Source organism: Macaca fascicularis, chromosome 11 (assembly GCF_037993035.2).
Source record: "Macaca fascicularis isolate 582-1 chromosome 11, T2T-MFA8v1.1".
NCBI lineage: Eukaryota > Metazoa > Chordata > Mammalia > Primates > Cercopithecidae > Macaca > Macaca fascicularis.
The window spans coordinates 45,888,170-45,910,829 of NC_088385.1; the positions used below are offsets into that span (position 1 = coordinate 45,888,170).

Genomic DNA, 22,660 nt, shown 5'->3' on the forward strand with positions numbered 1-22,660 from the left:
TGAAGTAACACTCAAAAGGAGATCTTTTTAAACCACTCAGATTTCTGCCTCCATCTTCCATTCCAGATCCCAAAAAATATGCCTCACTCCACCCCACCCCCATCCCACACTCCAGCCACCTTCCCTTTAGTGAGGTTGTTATTACTGCAATGTGCCATAATCCTTTAGTCTGTTGGAATAATGAAGAACCAAAGTGGGAGGGAAGCCACACGTCCCAGGCCTAGAATTCACAAAAGAACTTCTATTTACATGGCTAAAATTATTTTCAAGTTAGACCACATACGAATTGTATTTCTGTGGTTGTTGTGAAAGCATTAATATGCTACATGCAAACGTTAAAAAGTCTATTTTTTTTATAACTCAGTTCTGGCATTTATTTATGTTTTAATATACCAGAAACCTCAAAATTTAGACCTGGGTTTCTACCCCTGGGGTTCCTCTCCCTTTACTTCTGAGAGATCTTTGTTAGAATCATTGATCAAGTTCCTACTACTGAGGTGCTTCTAAAGTCAAAATAAGGGGTTGACAGTGAGCGACCTTATCTAAATGTCACACTACAATTAAAGGAATGCTTAAGGGATTAAAATTGTAGGTTATTTTAAAATAAAAATTATTTCTTGGATGTATGTTAGCAAAATATGAAGTCCTAGAAAATCCACAGCACTAATCAAGAAGACTTGAGCTACTAGTCATGTGACCTCAATCAATTCCTTTTAACATTTCTGGGCCTCTAACATCTCAACTATCTCGAAAAAGGGGCCTCAACCAATTAGTCCCTTCAAGATCCCTTTTAACTTTAAGACCTATTTTGTCAATAATTAGAAGAGTTTACTATATAATATTTTTCTTTTTTTTTTTTTTTTCAGACAGGGTTTCACTGTTACCCAGGCTGGAGTGCCGTGGTTATTGACAGGAGTGATCATAGCACACTGCAGCCTTGAATTTCTAGCCCCAAGCGATCTTACCACCTCAGCCTCCCAAGTGGCAGGGGCTACAGGTACACACCACAATGCCAGCTTTAAAAATTTTTAATAATTAAAAAAAAAAAAGAACAAGGTAACCTCAAAAATTATTCTGAAACCTTCATAAAGATCTTATAATAATTGTATGGTATCATGAAAACTGTCCCTTTGGCTTGGCTGTCATTTGCTTCACATAATGCCTGAGCCACAGGAAAACTATTTTAACACTCTGAGAAGATTAAATAGTTAATCCATTGGGAAACCAAGTTGAATCCACAAATCCCCTTTCCAAAGAGAAGCAGTGAAAATAACAACAAACAACTTTGTTTTATTTTGAATAAAATTGTCCTAATGATATACAGTAAACAAATACTATTATCTGCCATGCATTTTTATTGATATGTTTTTCTTTCTAATCTGAAACTCAGATTATGTCAGGCCACATGTGATTTTTACAGAAAGCAATTATTTATAAGTCCAAGACTCATCTTTGAGCATGCCTTGGGGAAAAACACTTATAATAATGCATATTCCAAGTCAATTTATTTAAGGAGAAAGAGATGAGAATTGGAAGATTGGGCATATTACAGTATTAACTGCTAAGATAATTTCTGCTTTCATGGTTTCACTAAACTGGAATTTCTAGTGCATCATTCACTACCCCATAATTATGCATCAAAATATTAACCAATTAGCAGGTAAGATGGCAAGAGCTCAAGGGGTAGTAATAATTAGACATGAAACCTGAAGTTCCATTGAGTCCCAAATAACAAACAGGTCCACTACTTAATAAACCATATCTGAAAAATGACTATCAACTCACATTTTGTAAATGAAATTATTTCATTGACTTTCTACTTGCATTATCTGCTGGCTTTTCAGTCTACTCTCTTTCATTTCCATTATTTCCTCATCCAAATACAAAGACATATAAGTAGGCCATGATATAAGTAATATCCTCCTAATGCATGGGCATTTTGTATGAAATATGTTTGGAAGTGGGGCACAATTTTTTTTAAATCGTTGTCTGTGAGAAATGTATGAACTAAAAAATGTCATTGAGAAAAATAAAGAGAGAAACAAAAACGCAAATCTAACAATTATCTTTCATTTCTGGTATGTGCTATGATTCTGTTGTGTGTTCATTCCCACATATTTCATGTGTTTAAAAAGCATTGTACTGCTAGATCTAAGCTCCATGAAAGCCAGGACAACATATGTCATGTTTGTTGTGGTGGGAAAGTGTCTGGCATGTAATAGGCACTTAAAGATTTGCTGCATTAAGGATGAAAGGAATAAATAACCAAACACCAAATAATCATCTATTTCCATAAAATAAATATTTCTCGGAGGTCTTACTCATTTGCTCCCATATTTTTTTAACATTAAACTGTTTCGAATAATTTACCTCACATGTATATTTGAGTTTCAACTTAAAAGATCCTTATTACATTGAAAATATTAAGTAAAATGTTTAAAAAAATATTTGGAAATATGTTTCAGAGCACAGCAATAGATATCAGAAACCTGAGTTTGAGTTCCAGTTCTGTTACTTAGTAGCGAATAAACCTTGAGACACATTTTTCTCCTCTATAAAACAGAGATAATAATAGCTGCCCAGGCTATCTCATAGGATTTTAATGTAGAGCAAATAAAATATTGTTCATTCGTATTATAACCAGAATGGGACAAAGAGACCATTACAGCCTACATGTTTCTTCTTCTGTAATAAGGATACCTAAAGAAATTATATTATTAGGAAAGTCAAGTTTGAAATATTAAAATAGTTCCTTCCTGTTAATATAGAGGCATTGTTAGTGCCTGCAGTTTGACTAACAACAACTAAAATCATATTTAACAGACTGCACATGAAAAGTTCTTACAACTCTTGATATCTTTAGGTTGACAAACAAGCATTGGGAAAAAGAAAAGTATAGTGAGGTCACATTGCAAATAAGTGCTAGTGACAGACCTAAAACTGAGCTTCTGAATGTCCAAATAGCCCCTAAGCCCGCTGAGCAACGCCACTCCTTAGAGTGCTTTGGTAAGGTGAAAACCCAGCAAACCGAAACACAAATTAGACCACATTACACACTAATACAAACTAACTGCAAAGAATAGGTACAGTTCTCTGATAAAGCCAGGCAAGGAAATTTTAGTTTCTACATACAGCGAATAACACAAAAACACAAAGGTGCTTTCTGTATCTCCCATTTTCACTAAACTCTTGACATATATTGCAAGCTAAAGTTATTGAAAAGGAAAAACATTTCAAAGTTATTGTGTCAGAGATAGGGAAGAGAAAAAGACACATCATCTCATAATGTATTAGATTTAGAATGTGAAATGTTTGACTTTATCATTTTGAGTTAACCATTCGATTCAATTCAGTATACTTAGATAATAAGAATAGATTCTACATTGTACTTTATTGTTCATTTTTGTTGGCGACATCTATCTAAGCCATCCATTCAACTTACCACATTTCCTAGGAAACCAGCTACCTATTGAGTCTAAAATCCATACCTTCCTACACCCATGCACTCTGAGGAAAAGAAGTGTTGCTGTTGAATCACATCTTACATCTCACATATATATATATATACATACACTTCTGTGCGTACGTGCATATCCACTCTAAAACCAGACACCCAATATTTTGGTATTTTCTTAATCTAAGGATGTGATTAGTCCATGATGGGATGTCTGTGAAAAGTTTTATTCTAAATGTATTCCTCACATTTTTAAGTTATAGTACAGTGGTATCCAATAGACACAGATAATATGAAAATTAATTTTAATTATATTTTATTTAACTAAATGTAAGCAAAGTGTTATCATTTCAACATATAGTCAATATAAAAATTGAAATATTTACATTTGTTTCTTCAGAGTAAGTCTTTGAAAGCCAATGTATATCTATTACACTTACAGTTCTAGTCAATATGTACACTAAATTTTCATCAGAAATACTTGTATCACTATTTCTATTTCAAAACTTTACTGTTGAAAAAGTAGATCCAAGTTGTTCGAAACATACTCAAAAGTTTCTAATAACTGGATGAAGGACCAATTTTTAAATTTAAATTTTAACTAATTTAAATTAAATAAAATTAAAAATTTAGTTTCTCAGTAGCATTAATCATAATTCAAGCACTTAATAGCCACATGGGGTTGGATAGCAAGGGCTATTATCCAAATTCATATCTATCTCAATGAAAGAAACCCCACAGAACATCTCAAATATACTGCCAAAAGGTATTTTTGGAAACTGAGTAAAAATTGCTCTCCCTAAATGAGAAACTTTCTGTTTAACATCTTTCTCCCAAAGCTGTATATAACCCATTCACTTATCTTGAGAAACCTACAATAGAGTCATCAGCTTTAACATACTGATAAGCCTCTAATAAAACATAAGCACCTCTAGGATGCATTTCCACGATTGTATTACTCCTTAAAGGAAAAAAGCAGGTCAAATGTTTTTGTTGATTTTGTATATAGACATACAATTTTGTATTGATTTATTTATTCTGCTGAGGAAAGCTGTCACAAACTGAAGGGTAGGGTAACAGGATGCTGGAAAGATTAAATAATTTGAGGAAATATTTTAGTTAAGTTCAGGTCCTGTCTTAGCTGTATCTTTCCTGGCAATATCAAAATATGAATAACCTGTGAAAGTCATTCAGTAACCGAACTAACACCAAATCAAGAACAGGCAACTGACCCAAACCTAAGCGAAACTTTGCAAAGCCATGTTCTTGCCTCTCACCTCTGCAGGGTTAGTGGTTAAGAACTTGGTCTATTGAGTCAAGCTATCTGGGTTGGAACCCTGGCTCTCTCATTTGCTACCGATTTAACTTTGGATGGTTTACTTAATCTTTCTGTGCGTCATCTGCAAATGGCCATAATAATAACAGGACCTAAGTCACAGATTGTTATGAGGAATAAATAAGACTTTACATGAGATAAAACATCTTAACACAGCACTAATCCTGGCACACAGTTTAAGTCAAACTATTATCAGTACTTTTAGCCCAGAAATCAGGATAACAGAGATGAGGATATATCTTCAATAAATAATGGTTATAAATGAACAATATAAGTCCAAATACTTTATAAGTACTAAAGTGCTATATGAGCATAAGCTATTTTTATCCTATATAAAGTAAGTTTACAGGGTAGCTCTGTTCAGAGAACAATGTATTTAATGAAAGAAATCCCCGATTTAGCCAGGTGCAGTGGCTAATGCCTGTAATCCCAGCAATTTGGGAGGGACGGCTTGAGCCCAGGAGTTCAAGACCATCCTGGGCAACATAGGGAGGCTCCATATCTACAAAAATGTATAAAAATTAGACAAGCAAGGTGGCACATGCCTGTAATCCCAGCTACTCAGTAGGCTGAGATGAGAGGATTGCTTGAGCCCAAGAGGTTGAGGTTGCAGTGAGTTATGATGGCACCACGACACTCTAGCCTGCATGATACAGCAAAACCCTGTCTCAAAAAAAGAAAGAGGAAAGGAAAGGAAAGGGGAAAGGAAAGGAAGGGAAAAGGGAAGGGAAAAGGGAAGGGGAGGGGAGGGGAGGGGAGGGGAGGGGAGGGGAGGGGAGGGGAGGGGAGGGGAGGGGAGGGGAGGGGAGGGAAGGGAAGGGAAGGGAAGGGAAGGGAAGGGAAGGGAAGGGAAGGGAAGGGAAGGGAAGGGAGAAGGAGTCCTGAATTCAACAAATGGAATCTTTGCAATGTGGCTTACTAAGTTATGTTGAAGTTTTTATAAAGCCTTTCTCCAAAAATCAAACCGACAGTCATTCACCTAAAAAGTCCTAACATGCACATCAAAACAAAATACAAGTTATTTATCAGTCAACATCAGTTTAGGGTCATCCATGTCTCTACAGGCAAAGAAGCATCGGATTTAACAGAATGGTCAACAAACTGCCTTGTGATAGTCCAGAGAATTCACACATAAAAATCTCAAATTTCTAAAAACAAATTGTTTTCACTAATACTGTATGCACCTTCTTCACCTTCCTCGATCAGCTCTCCTAACAAAATTGCCCCTTATTGGGTTTTTTGTCTTTTTCCTTCCCCTTTCTCCACCCCGGTGCAGTCATTAACTGGTATTAAAGGGCTAAAAGAGAGGTAGTAGCAGTGAATAGGAGAAACAGACTAATCTAACAATTGGATAAGTAACCCTAGAATAACCAAGGCCTAATTAAAACTTCAAAAGCCTTCTAACAGGTGATTCTAACCAGTCATAAACCTGTCACCTCCCTGGGTGGGGAAAAAAAAAAAAAAAACTTAAAAACTCATTTTATTCTTTAATTAAAGATACAAAGTATACAAAACAGCCATTACTATTCCCAACCCAAGATGTGTCACTAAAATAGTAACTATAGAAATGCTTAGAGGGGAGAATTTTTAAAATAATTTTCTGGAAAGACTACAAGACTGGGAGATTGTTAATAATTTCTAATTTCTTGGAGTGTAGATTATTTTTATAATCCTTAAAGCATAAATAAAGGAAGCGAATTAACAGTAGACTCTCAGAGCTGTGAAAGTCACGCACTTACTCTAGAATGAATGCTTCATTAATTTTTCACACAGTGTGATGATGTTGCAATTTTCCATGAGCAACTATCAGAGCTTTCCTTCTTGATAAGTATCAAACCAGCCTAAATTACATCGAATACTCGTGCCTGTCATTGGCAGAAATATAATTTTGATGTACCTAGTATTTCCACTCACACCCTGGCCTGTATAACGTTACGATTACATTGCATCCACCCTGCCTAACGTCAGTATGTTTCACACAGTCACCCCTTTCACCCTTCTCTGGCTAAAGAGTTTTCTTCCTTCTGTAGACCTCTCCCCGGTGGATTTTACCTTAAATTCCACTTCCATTCAAACACCCAAGAGGCCAGATCTGTCTCTTCTACCCACACGCGAGGGCATATCTAGATTCCCGTGATGCTGAAAAAGATGTCCCATTTGCACAGACATCAGAACCCGAGTGGGCGCGCGGCGGGCCCTGTGGTCGCCGGCGCTGACAGTCAGATGCTTTGTCTCCTGCCTGGGAAGGCCGGAGCTGCATGGACACGTATGACAGACATTCTAGAACTAATAAAAAAGAACACCACAGCCCCGCGCAGAGGCAGCTCCTCCCGGACAGGCGATAGTCCAAGGCGGCCAGACCTGCGGCGACTGATCCGGCGAGGGGACGGAGGGGAGTGACGAGGGCTTTTCCCCCGGAGAAGTCAAGACGCCCCCCAGGGACCCGGGGCCGAGCAGCCGCCAGCCACCTGCAAACACAGACGGCGTGAGGGCGGCGCAGTCTCCCTGCCAGCACCCGGCCGCGCGTGCCAGGCCGGCGGGGACCCACTGCCTCAGTTTCCTTAGCCGCAGACCCCGGCCGGGACGCCCCTCAGGTCGCTCCACCCCGGCAGCCGGTGCCCCGGGCCACAGCTAGGTCCTTGCCGCGCCCTCAACCCGCCGCCCGCCGCCCGCCGCCGGCAGCCCGTCCTCACCTGACAGCCACCCGCACGGAGCTCTCATCCGGGGCGCCCAACATGCTGGCGGCGGGCGGCGACAGGGCCGTTGGGCCTCCGCACCGCAGAGCTGAGGCGCCGCCGGGGCCGCGGGACTCGGGCACAGTAGGCTGGGGCGTCTGCGGGCGGCCGGCTCACCTCCGCCGCGCTCCAGCCATGTTGGGCGACTGAATGGAAAGGTGGCGGCGGCGGTGAGGCAGCAAGAGGAGGAGGTGATTCACTGCTCGCGGGTGCCCGCCCCTTCTCCCCCGCTCACCCCCCAGGATCTGGGGCGGGGACGGAGCGCGCTTGAACGGTGACCGCGCCGGTGGAGAAGCCAACAGGCCGCCGGCGGCCTCGGGGCGGCCGGGTGAGTGCGCCCTGCCCCCTCCGGTGGGGACGCGGCCTCCCAGCGGCCGGACTGGGGACTCCACGCCCGCCGGGGCTCTCCCGGCTCCTCGCCCCGCACTGCGTCAGCCGCGGCCGCGCGGCTGGGCCCTACCTAGCCCTCCCCCAGCCTGCGCCCCGCCCTGCCCTCGGCGGGTCACTGCCTGGCGCTACTGGGCAGGGAGGAGAGGGGGAAGGATGCCTGCGGCCGGCTGCCCTCGCCCGAGGGCGACCAGCCTGTGCGCCCTTCCAGGCTCTTCTAGGAGAAGGAAGCAGCCTGTGCAGGCGCTGCTGCCAGGTCCCTTCTAAAATCGAAGCTTGATTCAGCGGCGCGCCGGGAGCCAGCCAGCTGCTGCTCCGGTTCGGCTTTGTGTCCCACGCATAGCCTTATTGTCCTGTCTGCAGCTTGGACTTTGACCCCCTTCCCTAGCCCCCAGCTGAACGCTCTCCCTCCTCCCTCCCTGGAGTCGATCATTCATGCTAAACGGACTCCCGGGTTTGTCCCCTGTCTCTGGACAGCTGGGCTGTTGTACAGTCCATCGCCAGTTTACCAGCTCGGGTGAGATACGGAAATGATTTACTCGAGATTCCTGAATGCGTTTCTGTTCAATCATTTGTACACTGGTAAATGAACTGCACCCTGGTACTGCCAAGTGTTCCCAGAACTGAATATATCCACCAAGACCTGCTGTGTAGTAAATCCTTCCAAACTGATTTTCTTTCCCTTCTGGCCTTTAAAAAGCACCTCCCAATCCCAGGATTCTCTCAACATTGACCCATTGTGGTTTCTGTTTGTCACTATTGTGCTTCTACATGCCTTCAGATAGCTCTGTGGAAACAGCCTTTATTAGCTTTGCCACAGAGTATCTTTTGTGGACTGCTCCATACATCTCTATAAACAAACATGTGGCTTCATACAAAATAGTATCATAGATTAAATGGCACTATCCAAATAAAGGCACTACCTCAAATGCCTACAATCTACAATCACACACCTAATCATCTTGTTCAGCAGTGATACAGCAGCGTGGCTCAGAGAAGGCTGCAACACTTTGGGAAAAACAAGAAGTGTTTGATGATTTAAACGCATGGGAAGGCAGATGGGGTATATAATGATAGTTTTAAATTTATTCTGTCCCTTAATCTCACTACCCCTAAATCTTAACAGACATGTAACTGGGAGGTAAAGAGGGTAGAGATGCTGAGTATCCTTCTATAGATCAAATTGGTAGGAAAGCTCTCCTCTGGTTACTCTTTGGAGGGCCTTCAGCCTCAAAATTTATCCATTAACAAATCGGAGCTGCATTTCACCCTGACCTGGCAAGCCCATATCTGGGTGGATCTGGACTGGCCACCTTGCTGCTTTTGTTGATGAAAGCTGCAAGGAAAGCAAGAATGGCCCAGCACATTTAGCAAGAAAACTAAAGAGAAATTTGTATAATTCAAGACCCTCTTTAAAAAAAAAAAAAAAAAAAAAAAAGTTCTTTTTATTTTATTTTATTTTGAGACAAAGTCTTGCTCTGTCGCCAGGCTGGAGTGCAATGGTGTGATCTCGGCTCACTGCAACCTCTGCCTCCCGGGTTCAAGCAATTCTTCTGCCTCAGCTCCTGAGTAGATGGGACTACAGGCATGCACCACCATGCCCAACTAATTTTTGTATTTTTAGTAGAGACAGGGTTTCATCATATTGGCCAGGCTGGTCTCGAACTCCTGACCTTGTGATCCACCCGCCTTGGTCTCCTAAAGTGCTGGGATTACAGGCATGAGCCACCGCGCCCAACCTATTTTATTTTTTGAGACAGAGTCTCGCTCTGTCGCCCAGGCTGGAATGCAATGGTGTGATCTCAGCTCACTGCAACAACTTTCTCTGGGGTTCAAGTGATTCTCATGCCTCAGCCTCCAGAGTAGCTGGGATTTCAGGAGTGTGCCAACACATCCAGGTAATTTTTGTATTTTTAGTAGAGATGTGATTTCACCATGTTTACCAGGCTGGTCTCAAACACCTGACCTCAAGTGATCCGCCCACCTCAGCCTCCCAAAGTGCTGAGATTACAGGCATGAGCTGCCTCACCTGGCCAAAAAAAAGTTCTCATTTAAAATAACAATAGTGTACATATATGTCTCAGTAAGGGGAGTCACAAACACAAATGCCTACAGGAGCCAGGCAGATAGCTCAGAAGAGCGGAGCAAGGTGACTACTATAATAAAGGTGAGGACTATCACAGGCCCCTTCCAAAGGCGGTGGCCATCCTCAAGTCTGGCTGAATATTGCCTTGATGAAATGCAAATCCAATGCAGCCAAGATTTTTGTTTCTTGTATGTCTGTTGCTTCTCAAGAAAAAGAGAAAAACAGATCTTTATGCAAAAACTCCTTAGTTTTAAACACCAACAACTAATTCAGCACAATATTTACGTATGCTGCAAACCAGTCAAAATATGTCTCAGGCCAACTATAGTCCCAAGACACCAGGCTGGAACTTCTGGACAAAATATTAGCACCAATAATAGCTGTGGCTTTGGGTTCATATTGCACACGGTTTCAGGAAGAGGCAGTGTAGAATTTCAAATTCTCATTAATGACCTTGTCAGTAATTTTTCCCCAAATCTCTAAAGTTGTAAAATTAACATACTATTTTGTATTTAGTTCAAATTCATGTATAGCTACTATAACACCTTTCCTTTTGACTCCTCTAAATAATCTTAATTTTAAAAAAGTTCCAAGGGCAGAGCTTTTACTGCAAGAGTGGTTTAAGTCCTATTCCAATCATTGACTCAATAAATATTTTAAGTGATTATATGCAAACAAAGTGAGGGACAACAGTGATTTAGAGAAGAATAAGACAATGTCAGCACTTACAAGGAGTTTACTGTCTAGCACAGGAAGATATATTTGAAAATACGTAAGTGGAATAACAGAAATTACAAGAGAAATATGATGAATTTTACCTGGAAGGGTAAGGAATTCTTCAGCTATAAACTGCTCGGGATGGTCTCCCTGAGTCCACTCTTGCCTTCACATTGCAGGAATAATGTCTTTTTTTTTTTTTTTTTTTGAGACAGAGTCTCACTGTTGCCCAGGCTGAAGTACAGTGGGGTGATCTTGGCTCACTGCAACCTCCGCCTCCTGGGTTCAAATGATTCTCCTGCCTCAGCCTCCCGAATAGCTGGGATTATAGGCACGTATCACCATGCCTGGCTAATTTTTGTATTTTTACTAGAGACGGGGTTTTGCCATGTTGGCCAGGCTGATCTCGAACTCCTGACCTCAGGTGATCCGCCTGCCTTGGCCTCTCAAAGTACTGTGATTACAGGTGTGACCCACCATGCCTGTCCAGAATAATGTCCTTTAAAACGTAAGTCATTTATGTCATTTCTCTGCCTGAAACCTTCCAATGGCTGCTAACCCAAATAGAATAAATTATTCTAGACTTTTTAAGACCTTCACACCCTGTCCCTGCCCCCAACTCTGACCTCACATTTTGCCGCTCTATACCTTAACAACTACTTTTTGGTAAGACTGGTCTTTCTATCTCGAACTCATAAAGTTCTTTCCTGCCTTAGGGTCTTTGCACTAGCTATACCCTCTCCCTGGAATGTTCTTTCCCCAGACCTTCCCATGGTTGGCTTTTTTTTTTTTTTTTTTAATTTCTAGGTTATCAGTTTAAATGCTGTTTTCTCAGAGGCCTCTCCTGATCACCCAATCTAAAATAGCACCCCCACAAAGACCAGCTACCTGATTTGCACCACCCGGCGCAAAATGAAGATGTGAGGGATCTTGTAAGAAAAGGAGGATAAAAATGGTATGAAAGGTAAAAAAATAGAAAGCTTTTCCCCTTCTTTAAGCTCTCTCATGTCATGGTGTTTTTTTGTTTGTTTGTTTGTTTGTTTGTTTGCTATTTAATGTCATTCTCCATAAAGAAAAGTTAAAGTTTTAGATTATTTCCATGACTTTTTCCATTTGTCTTTATAGTGTACAATGCTGGTTTTAAGTATCAATAGAAGAGTATTTAACTCTTACATGGGATTATAAAAATTATACAACTTATTTCATAGTTCATACATCCTTATGTATTTATTCTTAACAGTAGAAACCTTGCACAAAACTAACTCAACTGTTTTTATTTCATACACACATATGCTACTAACATTTCCTACCTTTGGCTTACAGATTATGTCAGGAAGAACTGAAAAGAAAGGAAACTACTCTGTCCCATCTTTCCTTTCCTTTTACTGACACGGTCTGGCTCTGTGTGCCCACTCAAATCTCACCTTGTTTGTAATAATCCCCATGCATCAAGAACAGGACCAGGTGGAGATAGTTGAATTGCAGGGGCAGTTTCCACCATGCTTTCTGATAGTGAGTTCTCATGAGATCTGATGGTTTTGTAAGGGGCCTATCCCTTCACTTGGCACTCACTCTCTCTTGCTACCCTGTGATGAGGTGCCTTCCGCCATGATTGTAAGTTTCCTGAAGCCTCACCAACCATGCGAACCTGTGAGTCAAACCTCTTTCCTTTGTAAACTACCCAGTCTTGGGTATTTCTTCATAGCAGCATGAGAAAGGACTAATACATTACATCATCACTTTTGGAGTTAATGGCTGGCTGCTACAGGAAGTTATGAAAGAAGAAAAGAATAAGACTGGGTTCTTTGGTCATCTTTCAGAATGTCATTGCCTTCTTTTTGCATTGGAAGTGTTAAAGTAAACTATGGCCTGAGAAGGACTCTGTCCTTCTATGTTTGAGTCCTTGTTGATGAACTGTAACCTAGCTTAATAGACAAAATTTAAAACCTAACTTGGTAGCATGCACCTGTAACAATAGCTGAGTGTTGGCCAATCCCAGCAGCCATACTTGAACCACTCATAGACTGCAGAATGTGCAAACTGCATTCAAATAAGGCAAACACCGAGTAGTAACCAATCTCACTGTTTCTGTACCTCACTTCTGATTCCTGTACATTACTTTACCTTTTTTGTCTATAAATTTGTTCTGAACACGAGGCACCCCCGCGGTCTCTGTTAATCTGCTGTGATTCTGGGGGCTGCTCGATTCGCAAATTGTTCATTGCCCAATTAAATTCCTTTAAATTTAATTCAACTAAAGCCTTTCTTTCATCAGAAGCAAGTTCTGGTTTGAGAGAAGCATGGCTTCTAAACATATAGGTATCCCTGCTTCCTCCATGGAAGACATAGAACATTTATTGCACACTGGCTTTGAATCTCACTGAATTCCCCAGGGTGGTGATTCAACCAGAATTCCATGCTTATGAGGGATCACAAATGCTACATAAGAATGGCATGGCAAGGAACAGAGGACATGCATGTTGCACATATGTCTTCTGCTTATTCATATGTCACAGTGCCTTATCAAACCACACTTATAAAACACAAGTCCAAAGATAAAATTACGAATGTCAAGACAATGACAGCAGAACATTATCAAACCGAGAGTGTGGCCCTTCTGAACAGAAGGTTCTGTGTAACTGCGCTGATCTCTGACCCTGTACACCCAGTTACGTGCTATCATATCAGTCTTTTATTTCTTCGTAGCCCTTATCACTAGCTGATATTGTCTTATTTTTTGTTTATTGTCTGCCTCCCTGCATTTGAATATGGGATCCAAGATAGCAGGGATCATTTCTGCTTTATTCACGGATATTTCTGTAGTTCCTTCAACAGTCTGACACGTAATTTAATGTCTGACACATATTAAGGGTCATTAAATATTAGCTGAATGACTATATGTCTTTGGACAAATATGAGCCCTTTCTAGTCTCAGTTTTTTATAAGTAATGTACTTCCAAGCTTATTGAATTGTTTAGGGGTTTAAAGAGCTTTGTTTATCATATGTAAATCACAGCACCAGCTCCCAGTAAGGGCACATCAAAACTAATTTTATAATAAATATTTTTGCCCAGCATGCTGGCTCATGCCTGTAATCCCAGCAGTTTGGGAGGCCGAGGCAGGTGGATCACCTGAGGTCGGGAGTTTGAGACCAGCGTGACCAACATGGAGAAACCCCATCTCTACTAAAAATACAAAAAATAGCCAGGCATGGTGGCACATACCTGTAATCCCAGCTACTTGGGAGGCTGAGGCAGGAGAACTGCTTGAACCTGGGAGGCAGGGATTGTAGTGAGCCGAGATCGCGCCATTGCACTCCAACCTGGGCAACAAGAGCAAAATTCCATCTCAAAATAAATAAAATATTAAATATTTGTATAAATACATTGTTTTTTAAAGCAGGTACTGATGCTGCAGCTGCACCTGTCTTAGGTACATTTGGAAGAAAGATTCATTACAGCACCTACTGCAAGGCAGCCAAAAAGAGGCAGTTGAAAAGAAGCTACAGCATGCATTAGTGTAACTATCTCACTGGTTTTCTCCCTCTAGGCCATCTACCCTGTGTTTTCTAGTTTCCACATTCTAATCAGTCATTAAAAGTTATTTGACTCTTCCTTTTGGCTGCTAGCAGAAAGATGAAAAGAAAAAGATCTGATTATAATTTTGTATGCAAACAGCTGGCTTTGGAAAAGCATGCCTAGACAACCATCCCTTCAGAAATATTTTTGGAAAAATCTTTAGAAAGCTAACCCTTAATGCCACAATCAGAAATATCAGTTTTCCTTCAGTGATTATTTATGAGTCTGTGTGTGTGTGTGTATGTGTGTGTGTGTGTGTGTGTGTACATTTTCCCCACTAACAATGAAAAGCATTTACATGTGTAGGGCTCTTTCCTCATGCCAGTGCATGGAGCTAAGTGCCCAACAAGTGTTATTTCACTTAATTCTCTCAACAACCTAGAAGGTGGGTACATTTATTTGTTTGTTTGTTTGTTTATTTATGACAGGTTCTGGCTTTATCGCCCAGGCTAGAATCCAGTGGCATGATGACGGCTCACTGAAGCCTCAATATCCCAGGTTTATTAAGTTTATTAATTTTGTGGAGAGGAGAATTCACTACCACACCAGTTCCACCTACTTCCCAACACACACCACCACCACCACCACCACTGTAAGTTAATGGTAGAGATAAATTAAAATTCAGGTATCTTGACTCCCTTTTCTGAGTTCTTTGTCCTTCACTGTTAGTTTCACTATCATTTTGTTTTTGGGACTTAGAAAAAATCTCTGCCTGCGGTACAACAAGTGTTTGCCTGTGAAGAATATGTGCTGAAATAATGAGATGATCTTAAATTCTAATAGTAGTAATTTATCTTATAATAAAAGCAGTTTAACATTTTATAAACTCATTTTAATGACTCATAACATTACTAAAAAATCAAACTTTTAACTATACACATATTTTCTCTTTTTATTTTTATTTATTTTGAATAGGGTAGGAGTTATTTCTGGGTTGGATATAAGGGTTTGAGGAAATTTATTTTCCTTCTTTGTATCTTCTTTTACTAGTTGAAATTTTTAAAATAATATAAATCACTTCTGAAAAACAGTGAAATTCTAAGAAAAAAAAGACAAGAATCTCAACTTTTATTCATTAAGAATAAACAATTAGATAAAATTTAGATTTCATCGTTCACATTTAAGATCAGAGTTTGAAATCTAACTGAATTTAAGGACGTGGACCTGAGTTCCTTGTATAAGGGAAATTCAAAGAATAAAGCCTCCCCTCCAGTGCTTTGGACATTTATTGAGTTTGCAGCGTATGTGTATTGCAGACAGCTTGATTACCCTCAAAGTACTGGCCCAGTTAATTGCATTCAAATGCAAATTACAGCTATTAAGTCATGCTGGATCTGAGCCAAAATCTCAAGCCAAATTTGTAAGAGGAGTATATTTTTTTCTTAACTGTGCAGGACCAAACCTGATAGGCAGTTTGGGGTAGTCATTCATTAGAACTTCATTCTTTGTGTGTGTGTGTGTGTGTGTGTGTTTTTTTTTTTTTAAGTGTATTATAGAACTGAATCACTGAAAGATAATTTTATTAGCCATTTTTAAGAGAGAACATTTCACCATTTACTACCCCTTCATCTTTTATTTATTCATCAATATCACCATTCTTTTCCCCTATCTGTTGATTGGAGTTCCTGCCTTTTTGTTTTTGTTTTTGTTTTTTTTTTTTTTTGTCCTAACCATTTTCTTTTCTTGTTACCGCCACATGGATACTTTTCAAATTCTCATGGTTCTGGATACCCTGAGTCAAAAGATTAATAAAGCCCTAAATTTTTCATCTGTATTCTATTTCCAAAAACCTCTATCAATTAAAAATATAAAGTTGTCTTTTAAGTTGGGGATAATATATATTTCCCGAACTTCTTCACTGAACATGTGCTTAGATTTACCTCCCCTCAAAAAAAATTTTTTTAAGCTACAGTAGAGTAACAAAGTCCTAACATCTAGATACCTCAATATTCCCTATGCAGATACCCATTTGGTAGAATTGATGCTTTTTAAGCAAAAATATGCATGTTACCTGTCTAAGATGCTTTACCTAACTCAAAGTAAAACTCTGCTTTCATCTCCTTGATTGATTCTGAGACCAGTTATTTCACAGTAGGCTCTACCAAGGAAGCCTTTCCAACCAGGAGAAACTGATGACATTTGTATTGATTTTATAATGCTAAGCTACTCCTCTAATTTTTGCAGTCGTGCAAAGTGAAAAACCATTTCTGATAGAAAAATTGTTGTTAAACTCCCTTTTTGGCCCAAATGACTCTTTAAAGGACTTGTTTCTAAATACGATGTTAACAATAGGGATTAAAAAAAGATATGGACACAGTAAGATGTTGATGGACAATAAATTAACAACAAGATCATGGCAGCACCTAAACACACTTGCTTATGCACGTACCACCACCACCACCACCACCACCACAACAACAAAAGGTGTTTTTTTGATGTCAATGAGAAGTCGGGGGTAGGTACAGTGTTCATAGTACAGGAGTTTAGACTAATAGAAAATACAGGAAATGCTTTTAACTTTGTGAGTAGAAGAGTGATAAGATAAAGGCAGGAGTTTTTAAATGTGTAAAGTAAAATAAGATTTTAAAAAGGATTATGAATCTGGTCCAAGTCTATGATATGGATTGGGGACACTCAGGTCACCAGATCATATTGTCATACTTTTTTAGTTATGACATGGCCTGAACTAGGCTTTTTCTTTTTTTTTTTTTTTTTTTTTTTTTTTTTTTTTTTTGAGGTGGAGTCTCACTCTGTCTCCCAGACTGAAGTGCAGTGGCACAATCTCAGCTCACTGCAACCTCCGCCTCCCAGGATCAAGCAATTCTCTTGCCTCAGCCTCCCGAGCAGCTGGGATTACAGGTGCATGCCACCATACCCAGGTAATTTTTGTATTTTTAGTAGAGATGGGGTTCTCCATGTTGGCCAGGCTGGTCTCAAACTCCTGACCTCAAGGGATCTGCCCTCCATCTCCTAAAGTGCTGGGATTACAGAAATGAGCCACCATGCTCGACCTGAACTAGGCATCTTAATAGTGCGTATGGTAAAAATGGAGAAGTAGAACTTACAAATGAAAGACATTCTAAAAGGAAAAATGAATAGAAATTCGCAACACAGGAGAAGAATGATACGAGGTTAAGGTATTAAATTTCCTGCCATTGAAAATGCTCATTCATAGGCTAGAAAAACACTCCCTGAAGATATCATCAAAAAGATGAAAGCATCAACTAGGAAGGATGAGGGGGAAATGTGAACTAAAGGGCCTCTTGAAGTCCTTCCAATCGGGGATTACGAATTTATGAGTGGTTTTAAAAAATATTCCTAAATCTAGGCAATTGAGATATTAGGATATTAGCAGAAACAGGATATTAGCAGAAACAGGCAAGTTGAGTGGGAAGAAAGGAAAACTCGTCTGATAGGAAACAGAAAGTATATGGTAGAAAGAACACTTGGGTTGGAAGTAACATGACAAAAATAAAGGCAGAACAAGAGTATCAAGGTACTAGACGAACCCAAAGGAATGAAGACAGGGAAGGAGTCAATGGATCTATCACATCAGCAAAGCTAAGTGTAACTATGAGAGAATAGTTTGAATAGGACAGGGGAAAGAAAAGCCAGGTGTCTGTCCGGGCGTGGTGGCTCATGCCTGAAATCCAACTCTTTGGGAGGCCAAGGCGGGCAGATCACGAGGTCAGGAGACCGTGACCAGTCTGGCCAACACGGTGAAACCCTGTCTCTACTAAAAATACAAAAAATGTGTATATATATATATATATTAGCTGGGCGTAGTAGTTCCAGCTACTCGGGAGGCTGAGGCAGGAGAATAGCTTGAACCCAGGAGGCAGAGGTTGCAGTGAGCCAAGATTGCACTACTGAACTCCAGCCTGGGCGACAGAGTGAGACTCTTGCCTCAAAAAAAAAAAAAAAAGAAAAGAAAAGAAAAGCCAGGTATCCAAGGAACTAAGAATTGGTAGTAGGAAGGCAAGGAGAGAGTTCACAACTTCAGAAAACTCACTAATGAATGTACAAAAGGGATCAGTCTAAATTCCATTTCCATTTGTAAATTACTAAATCAATTTAAGTGTTTTAGCACATAAATGATTCCATATTTAAAACTACTTTCATCGGCTTGTCTGAGGAAAGACTAGCATTTCTTCACTCTCCCTTTCCCTCCTTCTTTGCTTTCTTATTCTTTTTCTAATGCCTTATAACCAATAAAACAAATTAATATCCATGAGCCCATACTGATATAAATAAATCATGGAAGAAATAAATAAATGAGGGAGAAAAGGTAGCTATTTCTTTGAATAAGAGTATACCAATTAATAAATATAGAAGGTATGATGGAAATAGAAAATCACTATTAGATGAACATCCCAGTAATAATTGTTATAGACAAGAAATAATTGACAAATGTTAAAATTAGTGGATGAAAGTATTATGAGAAAAAAGATTATCATACTGTCAACATATTTTCCCTAAGATGTTTCAATGAGCCCAGACCAAAAAAATAATTTTCTAGTGGAGAAACCTAGCAGACAACATCTCAGGTATGAAATCAAAGTTAATATCATTGGTGATAAGACATATGAGCATCCTGTGCCTCTTAATAGGATGCACTTTGAAGGGTACAACATCACTTCTCTGATATTCTTGCAAAAAATGCATAACCTCAAACAAATCTTGAGAAAACATCAGAACAACTCAAACTAACAGACATTCCACAAAATAAATGATTAGTACTCTTAAAAGTGCCAAGGTCTTGAAAGACAAAGAAACAGTCACAGATAGAAAACTAAGAGGACATGACAGCTAAATGCAAAGGGAGATCCTAGATTGGGTTCCCTGGAACAGAACAAGGACATTTTGTAAACAAATGCTAATATTCTGGTTTGATAATTATGGCATACTTACATAAATTGTTATATAAGGGCCCCTGGGCATATGGGAACTGTGTGTTCTATTTTACAACTTTTTGTAAGTCATTTTTTTTTAATAAGTTAAGGCTGGGTGCAGTCACTCATGCCTGTAATCCCAGCACTTAGTGAGGATAAGGTGAGAGGATTGTTTAAGGCCAGAAGTTTGAGACCACCCTGGGCATCATAGGGAGACCCAGCACTCCTATTCTCCCCGTCCCTTCCTCCCTCCCACCTTTCCTCCTGCCCTTTCTTCCTTCATCTTGCTCTGTCACCCAAGCTGGAGTGCAGTGGCCCAATCTCTGTTCATTGCAGCTTTTATCTCCCAGGATCAAGTCATCTTCTCACTTCAGCCTCCAGAGTACCTGGGACTACAGGCATGTATCACCACAGGCAGCCATTTTGTGGTTTGTTTGTTTGTTTGGAGAGAGAGGGTTTTGCTATGTTGCCCAGGCTGGTCTTGAACTCCTGAGCTTAAGCAATCCACCTGCCTTAACCTCCCAAAGTACTGGCATGAGCCACTGCACCTAGCCACTACAAAAAATTTATAAAAAATTAACTGGGCAGGGTGGGGTGCACATGTAGTCCCAGCTACATAGGAGGCTGAGGAGGGAAAATTGCTTGAGCCCAAGTATTTGAGGTTGCTGTGAGCTGTAACTGTGCCACTGCATTCCACATTCCACCCTGGGTGACAGAGTGAGACCCTGTCTTTAAAACAAAGAAAAAATAAATTAATGTACACACCTATACTTGTGTGTGTATGTGTGTGTGTATACACAGTCATGTGTCACTTAATGATGGGGATACATTCTAAAAAATGCATCTTCAGGTGATTATGTCATTGTACCAACATTATAGCATGTACTTACACAAACATAGACCATACAGCCTACTACACATCTAGGTTGTGTGGTGTATATAGCATGTTACTATACTGAATGCTGCAGGCAATTGTAACAAAATGGTAAGCATTTGTATATCTAAACGCATCTAACCATAGAAAATGTACAGTAAAAATATGGTATAAAAGATAAAAGATGGTACACTTGTGTAGGGCACTTACCATGAATGGAGCTTGCAGGACTATAAGTGAGTTGCTCTGGGTGAGTCAGTGGGTGGGAGTGAATGTGAAGGCCTAGGACATTACTACTGCACAATACTGCAGACTTTATAAACATTGTATTCTTAGGCTACCGTAAATTAATAAAAATTTTTCTTCAATAAATTAATGTTAGCTTATTGTAACTTTTTAACCTTATAAATGTCCAAAGTATAGGTGTTAGTAATATTTTAAACTTAGAAAACTATGTATGAAAAGTATTGTACTATGATAAAATATAAGTTAGAATTTTAGAAAGAACATAAAACTATGGTTTTTAATAGTACTTACATATTTTGGTTATTCAATATTAAAATATAAAGATATAAATTTTATTTTTGTAGGACATAAAAAGAACTATTAACTCAAACCTCAAGCTGTTGCCAGAACTAATGCATTATTTTCCCAGGAGGTGCCTGTCTCCAGCCTGTCCTCTCCTTAATTCATCCCACACATTAGCATCTGTATACCAGAACAACTATCAAGTTACCTGTGAATTCATTTTCTATCATCAAGATTTTGGAAATATTTATCTGAGTATTTGGTTTAAAAAAAAGAAAAACTAGTGACTGTATAAAATCAAAATACTAGTAATGTTGTTAATAGTGAAAAATCCGCACGGGTCTGCAGCGACCTCAATTCTTGTCTCCTCGGAAGAAAGAATTCAACCGAGGGGCATAAGGCAGAGGGAGAAACCAAGGCAAGTTTTAGAGCAGGAGTGAAAGTTCATTAAAAAGTTTCAGAGCAGTACCAGGCGCGGTGGCTCACGCTTGTAATCCTAGCACTTTGGGACGCCAAGGTGGGTGGACTGCCTGAGCTCAGGAGTTCAAGATCAGCCTGGGCAACACGGTGAAATCCTGTTTCTACTAAAATACAAAAAAAAAAAAAAAAAAAAATACACACACACAAAAAAAGTTTCAGTGCAGGAACAAAAGTAAAGTACACTTGGAAGAGGGCCAAACCAGTGACTTGAGAGATTCATGTGAATAGTTTGACCATTGACTTGGGGTTTTATACATTGGTATTCTTCCGGTGTCTTCCCTCATCTCTTCTCCCCGATTCTTTTTTTAGAGTGGCTGTCCACATGTGCAGTGGGCTGCCAACACTTGGGAGGGGCCACATGTGCAGTGTGCTTCCTGACATTGTGCACGTGCTCATTGAGGCATTTTTCTCTTACCAGTTGAGTGTTCCTATAAGGTCATAACCAGTTAAACTCTGTCATTTTGCTTCTTAGTGCGTATTCATGAGGTCACTCACCCAACTCCTGAGATCTTATCGGGAAGCTGTGGATTATCAGTTTCAGTTGTTTCTGTCTGTTGGGAGACTGCCTTTCCCTGTTGCTGGCTGCAACCAATTATTATTTTAGAGGCAGTTTAACCACCACCTGACCATCACCTGATGGTCGCCTGACATTCCTGGTGGGGCGGGTGGTGCCCTCTCCTGCCTTGCTCATGTCTGCTTGATTACCTACTATAATGGTGTCATGTGCCATATACACATGCATTTCTCTAAAACACTTCCACAAATATCAATTCCTTACTATTCCTACTAACTTGATAAGTTTCAAAATTGAAATGAAAGTATAGTTTGCAAGGCTGGGCGCAGTGACTCATGCCTGTAATCCCAGGACTTTGGGAGGCTAAGGCAGGTGGATCACAAGGTCAGAAGTTTGAGACCAGCCTGACTAACACGGTGAAACCCCATCTCTAAAAATATATATATATATGGTTTGTTTCTAAGCACTGTATTTGCCATCCCCATACCTGAAATTTCCATGCTATTTTCACAATTTCCCTATCCTTGTAACAGTTTGAGCCTCCTGTTTAAACTTATCTCCACTTGGATCACTTTCATAATTCTTGTTCTTTATTAAATTCATGTCTTCTCAATGTATTATTTTTTCTGTCCTACTTGACAGTAAACTCCACTCACTTGACTGTAACCTCTAGCAAAGTACAGATTCTGCATCCTGTTCCCTAGTTGGTGTCCAGTGCTTACTATAAAGCAGTAGCCCAAAGAAGGTGTTCTATAACTGTTCACTGAACAAAAGGATGAATAAATGGCAACTTCTTCAAGTCCAAACGTTAACTAACATGAATATTAGTTAAGGAAACACTAGCTGCTCTTGGAACGCAGTTTCATCAATTAAGCGGCAGCACGTTTTACTGCACATCCAGGGTATGTAGATGTGCCCATAGGTTTTATTTTGATCCTGCTTATTTTAAATCTGTGAAGCAATTCAGAGTCTCACACACACACGCACACACAAAAGGAAAGTTTCACCACACTAAATATCTATCATATTCTGGAGTGAGATATTAGACTCGGAAAAAGTCTAAATATAAATAAATATAA

The 22,660-nt window shown here is 39.9% G+C and overlaps 1 protein-coding gene and 1 long non-coding RNA gene across 28 annotated transcripts in view; one reads left to right on the plus strand and one right to left on the minus strand.

The window, feature by feature from the left end:
- Positions 1-7,677, minus strand: part of KIF21A (kinesin family member 21A) — a 163,235-nt gene extending 155,558 nt beyond the window's left edge. For all 22 annotated transcript variants that reach the window (XM_005570570.3, XM_074006595.1, XM_065524023.1 and 19 more), the window contains exon 1: positions 7,484-7,677. In XM_005570570.3, coding sequence (XP_005570627.1) covers positions 7,484-7,527 — 44 coding nt within the window. In that variant the 5' untranslated portion in view covers positions 7,528-7,677. The remainder of the gene's footprint in view (positions 1-7,483) is intronic.
- A 77-nt stretch (positions 7,678-7,754) lies between these two features.
- Positions 7,755-22,660, plus strand: part of LOC135966212 (uncharacterized) — a 121,273-nt gene continuing 106,367 nt past the window's right edge. For 4 of the 6 annotated variants that reach the window (XR_012420128.1, XR_012420129.1, XR_010579368.2 and 1 more), the window contains exon 1: positions 7,755-7,853. This is a non-coding gene — a long non-coding RNA (uncharacterized lncRNA). Of the gene's footprint in view, positions 7,854-11,522; positions 11,680-22,660 lie in introns of those variants that run through there. The other 2 variants (XR_012420131.1, XR_012420132.1) reach the window with 2 other exon arrangements.